The 17,347-nt window shown below is 35.4% G+C and overlaps 3 protein-coding genes across 10 annotated transcripts in view; 1 reads left to right on the top strand and 2 right to left on the bottom strand.

Annotated features, from left to right (window-relative positions):
- Window positions 1-381, bottom strand: part of LOC135114666 (delta-sarcoglycan-like) — a 5,596-nt gene extending 5,215 nt beyond the window's left edge. Inside the window, exon 1 of the mRNA XM_064030538.1 lies at window positions 226-381. Coding sequence (XP_063886608.1) covers window positions 226-283 — 58 coding nt within the window. The 5' untranslated portion in view covers window positions 284-381. The remainder of the gene's footprint in view (window positions 1-225) is intronic.
- Window positions 1-6,559, top strand: part of LOC135114665 (methionine aminopeptidase 1-like) — a 16,647-nt gene extending 10,088 nt beyond the window's left edge. For 3 of the 6 annotated variants that reach the window (XR_010275620.1, XR_010275621.1, XR_010275622.1), the window contains 9 exons: window positions 1,261-1,408; window positions 2,343-2,394; window positions 2,634-2,690; window positions 2,811-2,986; window positions 3,136-3,358; window positions 3,534-3,665; window positions 4,557-4,704; window positions 4,832-4,897; window positions 5,754-6,559. Coding sequence is in view for 3 of the 6 variants with exons in the window: in XM_064030535.1 (XP_063886605.1) it covers window positions 1,261-1,408; window positions 2,343-2,394; window positions 2,634-2,690; window positions 2,811-2,986; window positions 3,136-3,358; window positions 3,534-3,665; window positions 4,557-4,700; window positions 4,832-4,897; window positions 5,754-5,914 (1,159 nt within the window). In the remaining 3 variants the exon portion in view is untranslated. The remainder of the gene's footprint in view (window positions 1-1,260; window positions 1,409-2,342; window positions 2,395-2,633; window positions 2,691-2,810; window positions 2,987-3,135; window positions 3,359-3,533; window positions 3,666-4,556; window positions 4,705-4,831; window positions 4,898-5,753) is intronic. The other 3 variants (XM_064030535.1, XM_064030536.1, XM_064030537.1) reach the window with 2 other exon arrangements.
- A 3,605-nt stretch (window positions 6,560-10,164) lies between these two features.
- Window positions 10,165-17,347, bottom strand: part of LOC135114663 (sodium- and chloride-dependent glycine transporter 1-like) — a 106,264-nt gene continuing 99,081 nt past the window's right edge. For 2 of the 3 annotated variants that reach the window (XM_064030528.1, XM_064030529.1), the window contains exons 14-15: window positions 17,133-17,244; window positions 10,165-15,099 (exon numbers count right to left, since the gene is read on the bottom strand). In XM_064030528.1, the coding sequence (XP_063886598.1) occupies window positions 15,074-15,099; window positions 17,133-17,244 (138 nt within the window). In that variant the 3' untranslated portion in view covers window positions 10,165-15,073. Of the gene's footprint in view, window positions 15,100-16,121; window positions 16,197-17,132; window positions 17,245-17,347 lie in introns of all 3 variants that reach the window. The other variant, XR_010275619.1, reaches the window with a different exon arrangement.

Here is a 17,347-nt window from a genome sequence, read left to right on the forward strand (position 1 = left end):
CTCTCTTGATAATTTTCTCTTAAGGTTTAAGTTGTAAAGAGGAAAGTAAGGAGTAGAGTAGTAGAGTTTATCAGTGAAAGGGATGATGTGAAGGTACTGGTAACACTAATAACAACAACAGCAACAACAACATCAATAACTACTACTACTACTGCTACTACTACTACTACTACTACTACTACTACTACTACTACTACTACTACTACTACTACTACTACTACTCACCTGCTATCCTGCTCCCAACACCCATGTGATAGGGGCGGTCATCTTCAGCAGAAAACATGATTCTCTCTCTCTCTCTCTCTCTCTCTCTCTCTCTCTCTCTCTCTCTCTCTCTCTCTCTCTCTCTCTCTCTCTCTCTCTCTCTCTCTCTCTCTCTCTCTCTCTCTCTCTCTCTCTCTCTCTCTCTCTAGCTATTTTCCTCTCAGAACAGACAGACCACCACCTCCACCACCATTACTGTTACTACTGCCACATTTAGCTCACTCCCCTCAACTGGCACTTCTCCAGCCTCTCTCTCTCTCTCTCTCTCTCTCTCTCTCTCTCTCTCTCTCTCTCTCTCTCTCTCTCTCTCTCTCTCTCTCTCTCTCTCTCTCTCTCTCTCTCTCTCTCTCTCTCTCTCTCTCTCTCTCTCTCTCTCTCTCTCTCTCTCTCTCTCTCTCTCTCTCTCTCTCTCTCTCTCTCTCTCTCTCTCTCTCTCTCTCTCTCTCTCTCTCTCTCTCTCTCTCTCTCTCTCTCTCTCTCTCTCTCTCTCTCTCTCTCTCTCTTTACATAAGCTACAAGTAATTGATTGTGATTATTATTAACAATAACTATCATCATCATCACCACCACCACCACCACCACCACCACCACCACCACCACCACCACCACCACCATGTATCATCATCATCATCAGCATTTTTAAGCACTTCATGTATATACAGTATAATTGAGGAGCTTAATGAAGAAAGGGCAGAATTTGCCAGGAAGTGTGTTCAAACTTTGTGAAACTTCAAATGACTATATCCTAACAAATTTTCAAATAATACAATTTTAGACCTTATAGACACTGTAATAGGGGCAGATTATCCACTCTGACTAAAAGTTGTGGTGTTGTGGCTAATGTTTATATAGAAAAAGCACTCCTGGTGTGGATGGGTATTCTGCCTTCTCTGCATGGAGCTCCTTATTATGTACATATATATGTAATCAGAGTAAAGGTGACAGGGAAATATACAGTTGAAAAGAGAAATGTGGTCAGACAACTTTATTTGGCAGGACTGTCCATCCAAGTGACGTGAAGATGTCTGCTGGGGAGCGTGCACCCAGCCATGCCTGCGAGACTGTGGGCTGTGGGGCCGAGGCAAGACTACAGTGCCCCACATGCATCAAATTGGGCATTCAGGGATCCTTTTTCTGCTCCCAGGTAATATCCCCTGTTGGTGTTGTGTGTTTGTCACTAGGTAAAGATGAAGGCATTCTTAGGGACCTGATGGGAAAGCACGATTGTTTGTGTGTGGAGGGAATTCAAGCTATTACTACCCATACCTGAGGTGGCCCCTTGTTCCCCCTGAACACTGCCAAAGTTACACTGACTCATGTACTATTCATTGGGCTGTGTAGAGAAGAGGGATTTTCAAAACTAAATAATCAAACATTATAACTTAACTATGACTACCTATTTAGTAACTCAAGAGACCAAGGTCCCTCCCCCTTAAGGTGTGTAGCTGAGACAAGACTTATTGTTGGAATGAAAATACAAAGGGAAATTCATAGTACTCTCACGTCCATCTTTCAGTTACATTTTACATGCAGGGAATACAGTGGCAGAATTCTTCCAACTAATAATGATTATCTTAGTAATGTTCATGTGATGAATGAGGAATACGAGATACAGCTTTGAAATGTCTGGGTTTGTGAGTTCATATATTATTTACCCATTATTATTAGATGAAATTCTCATCCCTGTAAAGTGAGGGCAGGAGTACTTTCTCTCCTCCATCAGGAACCAAGGGGCCAAGAGAGTGGTATGAATGAGTGTGAATGTGGAAGTTGTATGCCTTGTCCTAGCTAAGCCCTTTTTGTGGGAGACAACCTTGGTATTTGTATGCATGTATTATTAGAATATCAGATTACCAAAGTCTGAAGTACATATTTGTCCATCATTGTAGGCCTTGGCATTAGAGGTATAGATGAAAACAACTACTGTGTGTACATGAATGGTAGAATTAATCTCATTATGCATTTAACCCATTCCTGAGTAAGAGATTAATCAACATGAAATAATATCAGTGTGTAGATTTTTCTTTAATTTCAGAGAATGAATAATATGAAGCAATTAATTGGCTTTATATTTTTAGAGCTGTTTCAAGAGTTCCTGGGAAACACACAAACAACTCCATAAGAAAACAAGTGAGTTTCAACAGATTTGCTATACTGAGTTTCTCTCATGAATCACTACATTAACTCCATGTAGTATATGTATTTGTTTGACAGTGTAGCTAATGGCAGGACAGTCAAGGTCAGCAAGGACAGTGCATTGCTATAATGCTAAAAATAATGTACAGGCTTAATCACTTGTCAGTTTTGCTTAGTATATTCATGGACTATGCTATCTTTGGGAAAAAATACTCATATCATGCATATTTCAGGATCAAGTGAAAGCAGCCTGTCACAGTACAATCCTTGGCCATATTTCATGTTTACTGGTGAGTTTTTATGAAGAACACTCATGAACAATGCTTTACAAAAAGATGAGATGTGATATTGAAGTTTGTACCTTTTGATTGTTCTCAGTGGTTCTCAAAGGATACTGTTCTTCAAAATAGGTAGCTTACGGCCGTACCCACAAAGTAGCAAGAGGGAAGTGCCTTCATCTATAGGCAGACCAGACTATGCTGACGACCCTCATGGATTTCCTCATTCTGAGCAGAAAGTTCGATCATCGTCCAATATCAAGTGCCTTTCAGATGAAGAGATTGAGAGTATGAAAGTAGCTTGTAAGGTATGTGTATCATTGCTTTTGTTTATGCCTTAACATATATAAATTGATTTGCTAATAGTTTTTTTATTCTGTGAAATTGTGCATAGACACATTGTTTCTGAGGATATATTTTTTATCTTCAAATACCATAAATATACCACATTCTCCAGCTGGCCCGGGAAGTCTTGGATGAAGGAGTGAAGGTGGCAGCCATTGGAGTGACAACAGACGAGATAGATCGTGTGGTTCATGAGGCTGCCGTGGAGAGGGAGTGTTATCCTTCACCTCTTAACTACCATGGGTTCCCAAAGTCCTGTTGTACTTCTATTAATGAAGTTATATGTCATGGTATTCCTGATATGAGGCCATTGCAAAATGGAGATATTTGTAACAGTAAGTTGGGTACAAATTCATTATGGTCTGTGAAAGTGAGATAGCATATTGAGTATATATATTGATGTATATAAGGAAGATGTGATTGTATAATGAGGGTGAAAAGTCATTACTGTGACTGCTTAAAGATAGGTTTTCTTTGTTAATCATATTAATTTGGTCATCTCTTACACAGTTGATGTCACAGTGTACCATCGCGGTTATCATGGAGACCTGAATGAGACGCTGTGTATTGGGGAAGTAAGCAACACATCTAGAAATCTTGTCAAGACTACCTGGGAGTGTCTGCAAAAAGCTATCGAAATTGGTGAATATCTAGCAAATTTGTATTTCTTATTTAAAACACCTGATGAATCACACCATTAGTGTTTACACAATCAGTATTCTGTGCACTACAGTACTCTCTCAAGAACTTCCTGCTTGCTTTCTTCCAAAGGCATTGCACCAAACTCAAAGATCCAATCCTTAGGGTATTAAAAACACTGATAAATGCCTATTTATTCTGGCTGCATAGCCTAGAACTGTGTGAGTGTGTGTTTTGTCCTCTCAATGTGATACATTGGTGTGACACCACTGTATCTAGAACTGTGTGTGTTTTGTCCTCTCATTTGGTATGATGCAGTGGTGTGGTGCTACTGCATCTTGAACTGTGTGAGTGTGTGTTTTGTCCTCACATGTGATGCAGCAGTGTGGCATCACTGTATCTAGAATTGTATGAGTGTGTGTTTTGTTGTCACACACATCATGATGAAGCGTGATACTGTGAAACTTAGGAGAATACTGTACAAGATAACCCTTCAGCTTATTAATATAAATAAGGTAATAGAAGTGCATATGTAAACAAGAATACCTGACTGGCCAACTGCTCAGCCCTCAGCTGATAGAGCAGTGCTGTGACTGTCTTTGTCTTAGAACGAGTAATTGATTTTGGCTGTAATGAGCCTGATAAACATGACTGATTTGCTGTTGCTGCTGCCTATGGTCACCCTTATATATAACCAACATGTGAACATCTTTTTCTGCTGCTGGTGTTAAGTTTGTTTGGCAATAATGTTCTGTGTTTCAGGTGATGTAATGTTTGTGAAGCATGAAAATATCTGTATTGCAAGGGGATTTCATTATTTGTTGAGGCCTCACCATGTTCATTATTTCCCTCTACTTCTGTACATGTGAAAGTTATTCAAATTCTTTTTGACAGTCAAGCCTGGTGTGAAGTACCGGGATGTTGGTGCAGTGATCCAGAAGCACGCTCAGTCTCAGGGGTACTCTGTTGTGCGTTCCTACTGTGGCCATGGCATACACCAGCTCTTTCACACTGCTCCCTCTGTGCCTCATTATGCAAGTTAGTGAGTCATTTTACAGATACTTTCTGCAGATTCATAAATGCAACATAAATAGTCTTATCATTTTGCCACTATTTTTTTTATCTTTAAGTCATCTTTGTAATATGTGTTTTATATTCTTGATTTTCAGAAAATAAAGCTGTGGGTATCATGAAACCAGGACACACATTTACAATTGAACCAATGATATCAGAAGGTAAGAAATGTGTTTGTTTTGCCACTGAGAAACTGTAATAATGAGGACTGGTGTGCCTCATGTGGGTATGAGAATGAGCATGTGTTGGGTCATCTACCCTCAACTCCTGGGAAATATAGGATTCATAAAAAAAAAAAAAAAAAAAAATCTCTTAATTGAAAATGATGACCAAAGCAGAAATAAGCCACATGCTGCTTGATGATGATGGTGACAAAGCCGAAGACATGAGTATCTTATCAGTGTCCTATCAGTTATGGTTAACACTTCAGGATATGATCATTGATGATAATTTTTTTAAAATTTATTAATTAATTTTTTTTTATCTATTTTTTTTTGCAAGTAATTCAGATTTAAATATGTGGTAGGCTGTTTTGCAGGGACCACCCTGCCTGGTGTGCAGGGTGTGAGATATGAATGTTGTCTGCAATCCTTTTGTTATAAACATTTATTTGCACAATCTGAGTTTTTAAGTCTTTACAGAAAATGCTATCAAACAACAGATTTAATTTTTATACTTGGTAAAGTATTGCATATTTTAAGCTCAGCCCCTGAATGTGGAGCAACAATAGTTCCTGGGGTGTAGTAGGGTGGTCCACGAGACTCTCTTCCCACCAGGGGCTGACGGGGCTAAGAGTGTGAGTGATGTATGTATGAGAATGTGGTGCTTTGTCTGGGTCACCCCATGGTATATAGATAGATATAGGAACTTTTCTAGAATGTTGCAAAGCTTATGGCTGGTATATATATATATATATATATATATATATATATATATATATATATATATATATATATATATATATATATATATATATATATATATATATATATATATTCTCATATTCATGGTCTTCAGGTACATGGAAGGATGAACAGTGGCCTGATAACTGGACTGCAGTGACAGCTGATGGGAAGCTCTCAGCTCAATTTGAGGAGACTCTCCTTGTGACAGAAACAGGAGTGGAGATCCTGACGCAACGTACTGAGAAGAACGGTCAGCCATATTTTATGGATTGAGGTGAGGGGAAAGTTAGGATATGTATATTAAGACTATGCCATTTGTTTGTTTATCAACTGAGAAATAATATGCTGAGACTATAAATCCTCTAAATATAAAGAATCAGGCTTTCAAACCTGGAGAGTTTTGTTGCTCAGATAGTGTGGCATACAGGTCATCCTGATTTGTGAAACTAGATAAGGTATGGCAGTGGGCATTAACACACCTATATTACTTGTAATTATTGCAGCACGATGTAGAATATCTATATTTTGTATTGAATTATAACAGCCTGTATCAGTTATGCAGATGAATCAGCCAGATATTAAAGCTGTTCTTTGATGAAAGGTTTATAGCTTCAAAATGTCACTAGTAGTGATCACAGTGAGAGCTTGTTTGTCCATCTTTTCCCATTTCAAGGACATTGCAGGAATCTTAACTTTCTATGTGTTAATTATATTAGAAACTCTAAATTATATTAAGAATTTTTACCAAGTTGTATGTTTGTTGAATTGATACATGAGATTTATGAATGTGATGCATGATACAAATGTGTCCAGTAAAAAGTTTCAGGCCTTCATATTTACACTGTCCATTTGAAGGTCTGGCTTACATTTCCATTCTGACTTGTTTGTTTACAGTAATGAATTTCAGTAAGTTCTTAAGCAGCTGTCTTAATTTCCAGATAAATGTGTCCTCCTGAGTTTTAGCACTAGCCATAGAATGGTTAATATGCAGTTTCTTATAGCCATAGCAAAATTGAGGAATTATGTCTATTTTTTATTTTATTTTTATTTATTTATTTATTTATTTATTTATTTTATTTATTTATTTATTTTATTTTATTTTATTTTTTTGCTGTGAGTGGACTAATTTTATTGATCTTAACCCTCACAAAAATCTTAAGTGTTTTGTTTTTGTATTATGTCCTCCTGGCCACAGCCACCAAGCAACAATCTTGGGACACTGGTGGGAAATTTTGGTTGTGGGTCCTTTGCAAAGGAAAGAATTTCAGGCAAAATGTTCAGAGGAAAAATTATTTTGTATACAAAAAGAAGCCAGTATACTTTTTTTTTGTAGATCACTGGCTATTAGAAGCTGCATATTTATGAAATAGAGGTGGTTTATCACAAGAAAATTTTAATATCACTCACATAGCAAATAAGTTTTCTACTTTATTGAAGAAGAAAAGTCATACATTTGCTATATGCATATTAGTAATGAGGCAATCCCTAATGAACATTGCTTTCAGAAACACCTTTCAAGTCTCCAGCAATACAAAATGTATTGGAGTCATTGTCATATTGCACATAACTCAAGCCTCTGAAACAATCACATCATCATGCTGTATATAAATAAACAGTTGCTAAAATTTACAGTATCAAAATGTTTCTGTGAAGCTGCACTGTCAGTGCTGTTCAGTAGCCTTTAAAAGGCTGTAAGAGAGATTCTTAAGACTCCCCCCCTCATTACTATGGCGCCAGTCCTGTCCTGCCTGATGTGGAAATTATTAGTTAACAAATAGGTAGGCAAATAGACATTAAGACAGGCAGGTAAGAATAGCCTCAGTGAGGCTACATAAGTATTTATACACTAGACAAGAACTACATATTACCCTGATCTTGGATAAGATAAAGAGTGTGCAGTGAATCTGCATGTGGCTTCAGATGCCCTAGTAAATTACAAAAGAAAGCAGGTCTGGATGTACCTCTCCTGTTTTCCTTCCTGCTATATGCATTCACCCAACATGTTATTAAAACTTCTCCCCTATTTTCCTTACTGCTATATGCACTCACCCAACATGTTATTGAAACTTCTCTCCTGTTTTCCTTACTGCTATATGCATTCATCCAACATGTTATTAAAACTTCTCTGCTGATACTTATATTTTTTATAACCAGTCATATACATTATATGGAACACTTATGGATGGCATGACCATGACATGAAGAGTGTACTGTGTAGAATAAGACTGATTGTCAGGAAAGTTCTTATGTGTTCTGCTTTACCAAGAAAGGAAACAAAAAAATGTGAATGAAAAATATTTATTTGGAAGGAAGTCATATGAAATTTCTGCAGCAAAATACTAAAGAAGAGTGTGAAATTCAGGACTAATGGACAAGAGGTTGTAATAAAAGAATAATTTAATTGTTTTATTTAATTAATCAAATAATAAAAACAATAATAATAATAATAATAATAATAATAATAATAATGATAATAATAATAATAATAATAATAATAATAATAATAATAATCTATCTATCCATATACCAGGCCAGCAATCCCACATGGAATGTCCCAGACAAGGCAGCACACACACACACACACACACACACAAACACACACACACACACACACACACACACACACACACACACACACACACACACACACACACACATATCATTCACTCTTAGCTCTTGTCAGCCTACCATGGAAAGGGACAGTCTCATGGTCCACTACTTATAGTATACCCCATGAGTCCAGGCACAGCACAGCTGGCCACACACATCCACAGCAAGACTTGACAGCATGCACTAGTTTACTCCTGCTCCTTTGCAATGAATATGTTCCTTACCCTCCTTGTACTTAAATCTTGAGGCCACAGCAAATACAGAATACTTCCTACAGAGTGCCCCTCATTTTAATTGGATCTATACACCATGGTTCATTTTCATGCACTTACACTGTCAATCTCCATTCACCTCACATACATTATTATTATTGCTCTTGCTTGCTGCACATTCATTCCTCTCATTCAGTCCTCTCTTCACACAGCTCATCTACTCCACACATGACCTCCCTTCTTAACCTTTCACTGTGCACATATGACTGCATTATCTCTTTACTAGTTTACTGGCCTCTGCTCTCTCCTCACATTCAAACCATCTTAGCACACACTAATCTGCCCATCCAGCCAACTCACTCAAAACACTGCTTCCTCTTACCTCTTCATTTCTTATTCTATCTCCATGTTACTCCACACATACTCTTCAAACACTTTGTTTCCATCACATTTGACAATTTCTCCTTTGCCACTCCTGTGTTCCATGTTTCACCGTACAGCACAGTGGACATCATTATTCCGTCGCATAATCCTCTCTTTACACTCATCCCCTGTGTCTTATGACTTCAGATCTTTCTCGGTTCTTCTTTCCTGCCCATTTCATCCTTTCACCTCTATGTTAACTCTTCCATCCACTGTAGCAGTCGATCCCAAATACTTGAACAAATCCACTCTTCCAGCTGTTCTCCATTTAATCTTGCATCCATCTTTTCACTACCTGTCTCTCATGCATTTTATTACTTTTATAATAATGATAATAATGATTATTATTATTATTATTATTATTATTATTATTATTATTATTATTATTATTATTATTATTATTATTATAGTATAGGGAGAGGAAATACAAGAGGTTGTAAGGGAAATGAGGAAAGGGAAAGCTGTAGGTTTGGATGGATGTGTTGTACATAACATGCAGTGCTTGAAAAGTGGTGGGGAAAACATTGTATTCTGGTTGGCAAGGTCACATCATTCCATGCTGTACCCCTCATGCTCATTACCTTCCCCTCTTTGACCACCTTGTTCTTTATATCTGTCTTATTTTCTCATCAGATGAGTTCCTCTGGGTCTGCCAACAATCATAATCATGTCACAAATTATTCACATTGTTATTTAAACCAAATACGAGTATGAGGAGGAATGTTGCTTTATTTATGGGCAACAAATAAACATATGTTTCTTAGTTCTGGTGTTTGAGTGTATAATTCTGCAATTCTGGTCCATAGGAATGGGAGTAGATAAGTGATATTGGATTGTCACCAGATATAAAATCTGCCTCTTGACATTGAAGAAGAGTTCCTGGAACAAAAATATGGTAAATGGCAGTGAGCTATGGAATTATCATATGATTTGGTTATGTGGTGATGTGACATTGTGGGAACATCATCACTAAAAAGCCCATGCTGGATTGGGCCTTCATCAATTTGCCATCTCCAGGAGTTAACCATTACCTCGGAGATGGGTAGTGGCAGTACTAGAGGTATTCTGTGTTCATTTATAAGAACAGGGTAAATATAAAGGAAATATTTTATTATGTGGAGAGATAGATAAAGATAAAGTCATGGTGTGGGGAGCTACACTGCCTGATACTTAATAGTCTGTTGGCTTTCATTATTCTTCCAAATTCAAAAGTAAAGCTAAGAAGGTTATAAGCCATTAAGAGTGTAAGCAGTAGTAGGAAAGTGATATAAACATATATTATTTTGTATTTTTTATTCTCTCAGTATAGATTCCATTGAATATGCAGAATACACATTTTCACAACATTGTTTTTGCTATGTATATCAAGTACTGATCTTGTCATGGAAAAAAATCAGCTTCTGAAAAAGAACATGAAAAAAGTACCTTATTTCTATATGCTTCTGTCAGCTTCTAGTCACTATACAAACTCAAAATATGGCAGAGTTATATATTTCTAACTAATGAACTTGTAGAAAATAAATGGTTTGCTTTTGTATTGGCATTGGTGTGAAAAGGTAAGTAAATATGTAAAGAACTTAATACTGTTGAGTTGTAGATCAAAAGCTGCAAGTTTCCTAAACTTATTGATTATCATTAGTTAGAATGATTGTTTCCTTTTAACATTGATTTAGGAAAGTCACAAGAAAATCAAGAAAGTACCTCTTTAGAAAATCATCAGTTCACAAATCTGAAGTACTTGCTTCCTATTTAAAGTTAATGATTTATTGACTTACTACTAGTATTTGTATCAAAATATTGAATTTTACCATACATAATGTTTACTGAAGATGTATAGTGCTGGTAACTCTCAGCATTAATATTTTAATTTATCTTGGTTCCAAAATGTCATTATTTCAACTAACATGCAAGTAACATTAAAGGTTGGCTGGTAGTGGAAACGTGCAAAAATAAGTTACTTTAAATGGCAAGTGCTTTTAATTCTAGATGCATCTGCATTATAATAGGAGCCTCTATGTATGTTATTTTTTTATGTTGTGTTTTTATGGTTTTGTTTTTGTTATTAATTTCATCTATTTCTGTAAACAAATCACTTCTATATACACAAGGCATTCAAACACCCATGCGTAGTGCACATAGTAACAATGAAGAGATATTTGAGAAAAAGAAAAAAAGCTTAAGAAGCTTCATAGAGTTGTTTTTAGGAAACTCATTTTTTACATAAGTGATATTTTATGTATCCATTCATAGTAACTGTCATTGGGATGGAACAGTAGTACAAAGTTTATATGGTAATTATATTTTTCATATGATTATCTTGTTTTTGTAACATCCTAAAACCTGAAAGTTTAAAAAAGTTTTCATATACTCTGCACCATCTCAAATTATATGAATTATATGTACATAATGATTTACAGATATTTACAGCAACAGAAACAGTAATATAGTACAGGGTATCACAAATTTCACATATGATTCCAGTAAATATGCAGAGATTCAATAGTTCTACCCTCCATCCAAATGAACAACAGTTGACATACACACGTTATTTTCAGGAATAGATTAAAACTCTCTTCTCAGTAATAAAATACATATGATACAAAAGTCTGTTTAGAAATATAATGTTCCTTCAGACTTCACACACTACAGCCAGTCATCAGGCAGTCACAGGCAGAGCATGGAGGGGTTTCCAACATGGCAAAATGAAGATGTTGGCTTAGAGTGGAAAAAAAAAAACGGGTAAGCCTTGAAGAATACTGAGCACAATAAATCAATCACATGAATCTCCTAAAGTACATCAGTAGATGTATTTTCTGTACCCAGTTTCTTGAGGAAGACCGACTTAACTATTGCCTCAGTATTCTTTCTTATCCACCACGTGAATGTCACTGAGGAACACAATGCAAACAAGATTGGACTTTCATAATACTTTCAATACATCCTTGTGCCTGTGACCTGCTCTGATTCTTGAACACTAGCACCTCTGGCTGATGGATCCACATGTATTTCAAAATGAGGACCTGTGGAGGACAATCAATGTTATGGTTATCAATGAAGTGGTGTGATTATATTGTTCAGATAACCAAATGAAAGGATGCATTATTATTGCATCTCTCTCTGCATATTAACTAAGATTGCATTTCCTAATCTATCATGATAGTGAATAGAAAGACAAAATTTTAATCTGTTCATGGAATTGCCTGAATTTAGATGCATATCCCTTTAGTAATTTCTTACAAATGTTTCTTACCGTACAATTCAAAGTAATTCACTTATTTATCAGGACATTATAAAATACTGGGGTAAAGGTTAATTCCTTTTGTTTCTTTACTATTGTTATTAGATATACTTCAATTAATTAAATAGTTAAACTAAGTTGGCCTCTGTTACTTCTGGAAGCACTGTATATTCACCAATTGTTCTTACTTCATTGCTTCATTTCATCTTTAGTTTCCTTGTTTGAAGGCAATTATTGCAGTCATCCAGCAATTCAGAATTGCGCTGTATTTAAGCTAATATGAATCTTGAATAATATTTCTGAAGATTTTTGAGAATTAAATGTCCTGCAGCCTTTGCATTCATAAGCCTGATAATTATTTTGATAACTTGCAGAAACAAGGTGATTATTTCATTGGAAAATAAGAATTGGCCTTTTATTGACTTGTATGTGCTCTTAGATGTGTCTACATGAAGATTTGAAAACACTAATAATTATGCACACCTATGTGCTATAACATTGTGATACTTTGTTGGTTATACTGTTTAACCATTATAAATACTGATACTGTATTGAAAAGACTTCCTGGCATGGTGACTGCCTGATTCTCACAAATACATGATCATTGCACACTATATTCACACTTCTTTTTTTAGTTTGTGTCAAACAATTTTGTCATGCAGTGCCTGTCATTCCTTAAGTTGAGCCACTGCTCCAAGTAAAACAATATGTTGAGAAACAGCAAAATCAGAAGTGAATATTGCACCTTCATTTTCAACTTTTCTATTTATGAAAAGTTATTATGGAATATATATTCAAGTAAAAAAATAGTTTTCACATTATTACAATTGTGCAAAAATATGGTTACTAGATTACGTATATGAATTTACAAATATTGAAGTGTGAAGCTTTTAAAAGTTGCCTATTACTTGTTGACACAAAATTCATAAGAAGTTATAAGAGTATGCAGGATCTGAAGAAGCCATTGAAAAAATCTAAAAAATCCTTGTACTCGTAAATGACCAGACTTGTTTTATGAATGTTAAGAGAGTGAAGTGTTTACTAACCCTTAAGTACCAGTCACCAGAAGGTTGATGTTCACTTGCTTCAAAGTAATGTCAGGGATCTAGAACATGATCCTATGTGTGAGTTATGCAGTACAAGTAGGTACATGTACATGCATAACTGTAAATGTGTAAACTTGATACTGTACTATTTTACTGGATGACTTACATAAATGTCATTGTGAATTAGTTTAGAAAGCAGTTTAGAAAACACATGAAACTAAAGAAAGAAAGAATTATGCCTGAATATGCCAATAATTAAGAAATAAATACTGTATTTGATAGTAAACATGTCAAGTCCTCTACACAACTAATTTTCAACAATCTCCAGTATTTTTCAATTAATTATATATCTTAGCATCTTTGGTAACAGATCTGTACCTAAGAAATTAGTAAACACTTCCATTAAATCATGGTACATAGAATAACAGGATTGAGATTTCTTAAAACTATTTTCAGTACAATAAGTCAATGACATATACTGTACAGAGCTGACACAGCTCTACATGACTAACATGCTTACAATGTCTGACACAAAAATTGCAAGACTGATCCTATAATTCAGTACCCAAGAAATTAGAGGGAACACACCAGTACATGGTTATTGTGTTGTAACTTGTCAGAGTTATAACCTAACCATGTCATTCAGCACGAAGCTGTGACCTGAAGAGCATAGGTATATGTTGTCACTTGCCTTGAAAATGACATGCTGTAAAGCTGAATGATCCAGCTCAAAAGTTTTTTGATAAACTGAAAAAATCCATGATAGAGCTTGGTTACTGATCAACACTTACAGCTAAGATTGCATTATATACTTATTAAATGAAGCTTACAGTAAAAATGACATTGCAAAAGGACATTACTGTATCAGTAAACAATTTCTCTCTCTCTCTCTCTCTCTCTCTCTGCTCAGTAGAAGAGCTGAAGGCAAAAGCAAAGGAGTTTCTCAGCAATGTGTGAAAATTGCTTTACCTTTAGCTGTGTGTCAGTTCAGGTGATGAAAGTTGGATTTCCAGATATGTTAAAGATAAAGCATCAGTCTTCTTTCTTTGTGTTAGGCTTTGTACACCATGGAATTACAGTAATAGTGTAAGGGAAGTAAGAATACATGCACAACTTTCAACTAAATACCCGTCTCCATAAGTTTAATGGAAAATGGTGTAGTAGGTGAAGAATTATGTTGATTACCAGAAGTATATGTTTTATACTTAAAGAATATTCTCAACAATGTATAGTATAGACTAAACACAACATATACTGTGCACAATATGTCAGAAGGGGAAACAACTTTACTTCATTCTGTAGGTTCTTAATAAATTGTGGAACTTTTTTCCTAGCTTCACAATACAGTATATGTAACCCTACTACATGTTTGGATAATTATTGTCTAGCAATTGTTCTACAGCAATACATTTTTAACAATGTATCACTAATGTTATAAATGTACATTTTGTAAAAAAAAACATACCTACATTATCAGTATATGAATGCCAATATCAGGAAAATGTATAAATAAAACAGGTCATCCATCAGAATCACAATGAAATATATGAAGGATATAACAAAGACAACATGTAATAAAGGAAGACAAATACAGTACTACTAGATTAATTTGTGAGAGAGCTGCCAGTACCTGCAGCAAATAGTTAATTACTCTTTGGTGCCTCTTCTCCATCTCAGAGAAAGGTGTATCCCTCCGGCTGGCATGACTTGCAAAACCGACCTTGGTACAAAGCATACAGATATGTGGTATTTTCACATAACTGTGGTTGCATGTGTAGTCAAAGGGGTCTTAACTTCATCTTTTCATAGATCTTGCAGCATGTACAAGACCTCAGTTCTTCATTGTACCTCCTGGTAAATGAAATTTTCTTATGTTTAAGCCAATCTTGCGCTTGACTTGCCATTAGATCTTGTGTGCCGTTTCTTCATCTGGAAACGAAACTGCAATGTAATATTACAACTAAAGGACTGCTCTGAGGGAATGGGGCAATCAAAAATTAATCGTCCCCAAAAAAGTATATGGAAATTCTTGATTTCACTACATTCTTGCATACACATGCAATTAAGCAACATTCTGTGTGCCCAAAGTATCAGAAAGCTACCCTATCTATATCAGAATTTATTTCCAGTAAATCTTCTCCATAGTATTTAGAATTGGAATATATATATATATATATATATATATATATATATATATATATATATATATATATATATATATATATATATATATATATATATATATATATATCAGTTCTTATGCATACAAATGTATAGAGAGGAATTTAAATTGTAAAATTTAGGTAAAATTAAATGATTGCTGGAAACAGAAATTTTAAGCAATATTTGGATGCAGTTTTCCTAGAATGAAGATACACAGGTGACAGTGCAAAACGAAGCAGTATGCAAGAAAACTGAAAGAGTTAAGTAGAAAAGTTGAAAATAATATAAAAACAACATGGAAGTGGTGAGACAGGTGCACAGAGAAGCACAATCATATAATCTGGTTGCAAGACATATGACATTAGGCTTGAAACATTATCTGTTGAGAAATTTGAGTTGATGTCAGTGATCACCTATAGGAAGCACAGGATGGAAGGAAAGGAAAACATGTACACAGAGTATGCACATGCAGAGAAATAAGATGAATGAAGGCTAAAATATATGTGTGAATGTTGCTCAAACTGATGAGACATTAATAAGAAAGAGACAATGGTGTGATACAATGAACAAATAAATCAGCAAGCAAGGATTACAAGTACTGTTGACAGGAGATTTATAATAGTTCATGTCTTAAAGGATGAACATATTACACAGAAATGCACCTTCTTTAACACTCATTACTGGGAGGCACCCAGATCTTGAATGTTAATGGAGTGACATGAGTTATAGATCAAACTCAAGGGTTATAGTTTCAGACTGACATATACATGATTGCAGTGATTGTGTACCTGCTTCACTGGGGTTCTTATATTTCCCTGTTTGGTTGATGGTTTCCATTTCTCAAGAATGGTCCACCCCCCACCCTGTTTGGCATGAAAAATGAGATTACTGATAATAATGAAATGGCATAATGTGGATGGAGACAGTTAATATAATTGCTGCTACATGAGTGTATGATTGTTAGATAAAGCAAAGGACAGCTTGGGAAAATAAATATATGAGTAAAAGTAAAGTTCAATGTGTCCTAAAGATTTGGGGCTTAAGAATACCATACATATGTGCTTGTGGTTTTACATTCTTTTTCAATTTTAAAGTGTCCAGCAGGGACAAGGGCACACAGTTTGTAACCCCTCCTCATAGTAACTCTGTATTTCCACAGAACAAAAAAAGAAGCAAAAAGAGGATTTAGTGCATTTCTTCATAGTATGGAAAGCAAATGTGCGAGATGCTTGAGAATGTGATCATGCTACAAAAGACTTGTCTCAGTTACCCCTGTTAAGGAGATAATGGCTTAATATTAAGGAAGACTAGTTTTCTTTTTTGGTTCCTTCATGCCACATAATATTTGTGGAAAAAACAAACTTTCTAAAGGTAGAGATTTAAAGACTAAACTATAACAAATCTCTAAACATATGATTGATATAAAACACACAAAAATGAACAATGCATTTTTTCAGTAAGAATACTAAAAAGTTAATATGTTTAGATGTCCTTGTCACACTATTTTTACTTTTACTTGATCAATGATGAAAGAAATAAAGGAAATGATAAAAGGACCATGTAAAGCCACAGAAGCAATTTCAGGTAAACTCAGATTTTCTTAATTTTAAACTTTGTATGTATGAAACTCTTTAAAGCAGTAGCCATCGCAGCTTAAGGAAAGGCTTTTATCTGACATTTGTGTCATGCATGCCTGAATTAATGCTGCAAAAGTTAGAATAATTATCATTCAGAATTTTCAGGGATGTCAACATTTCAATGCGGAGAAGTGTTATCTGATGAACAAAGCATGTACTTACCAAAGGAGGTCACTTTGAGTAGTGGCTTGGCACCAAATGAGTCATTGGGTCTGATGCACACCTCAGCTGGGGGAGCCCACTCAGGCAGGGGTCGGATTAACTTTCTCACCCGCTGCAATAGCAAGGCAGGTGATATGTTATAGAATATCTCGTAAATTATGTATTATAATGTTGTACAACTGACCCTCACAGTCAGTGAAGATCAATCATATCTT

The sequence above is a fragment of the Scylla paramamosain genome, chromosome 28 (assembly GCF_035594125.1).
Source record: "Scylla paramamosain isolate STU-SP2022 chromosome 28, ASM3559412v1, whole genome shotgun sequence".
Lineage (NCBI taxonomy): Eukaryota > Metazoa > Arthropoda > Malacostraca > Decapoda > Portunidae > Scylla > Scylla paramamosain.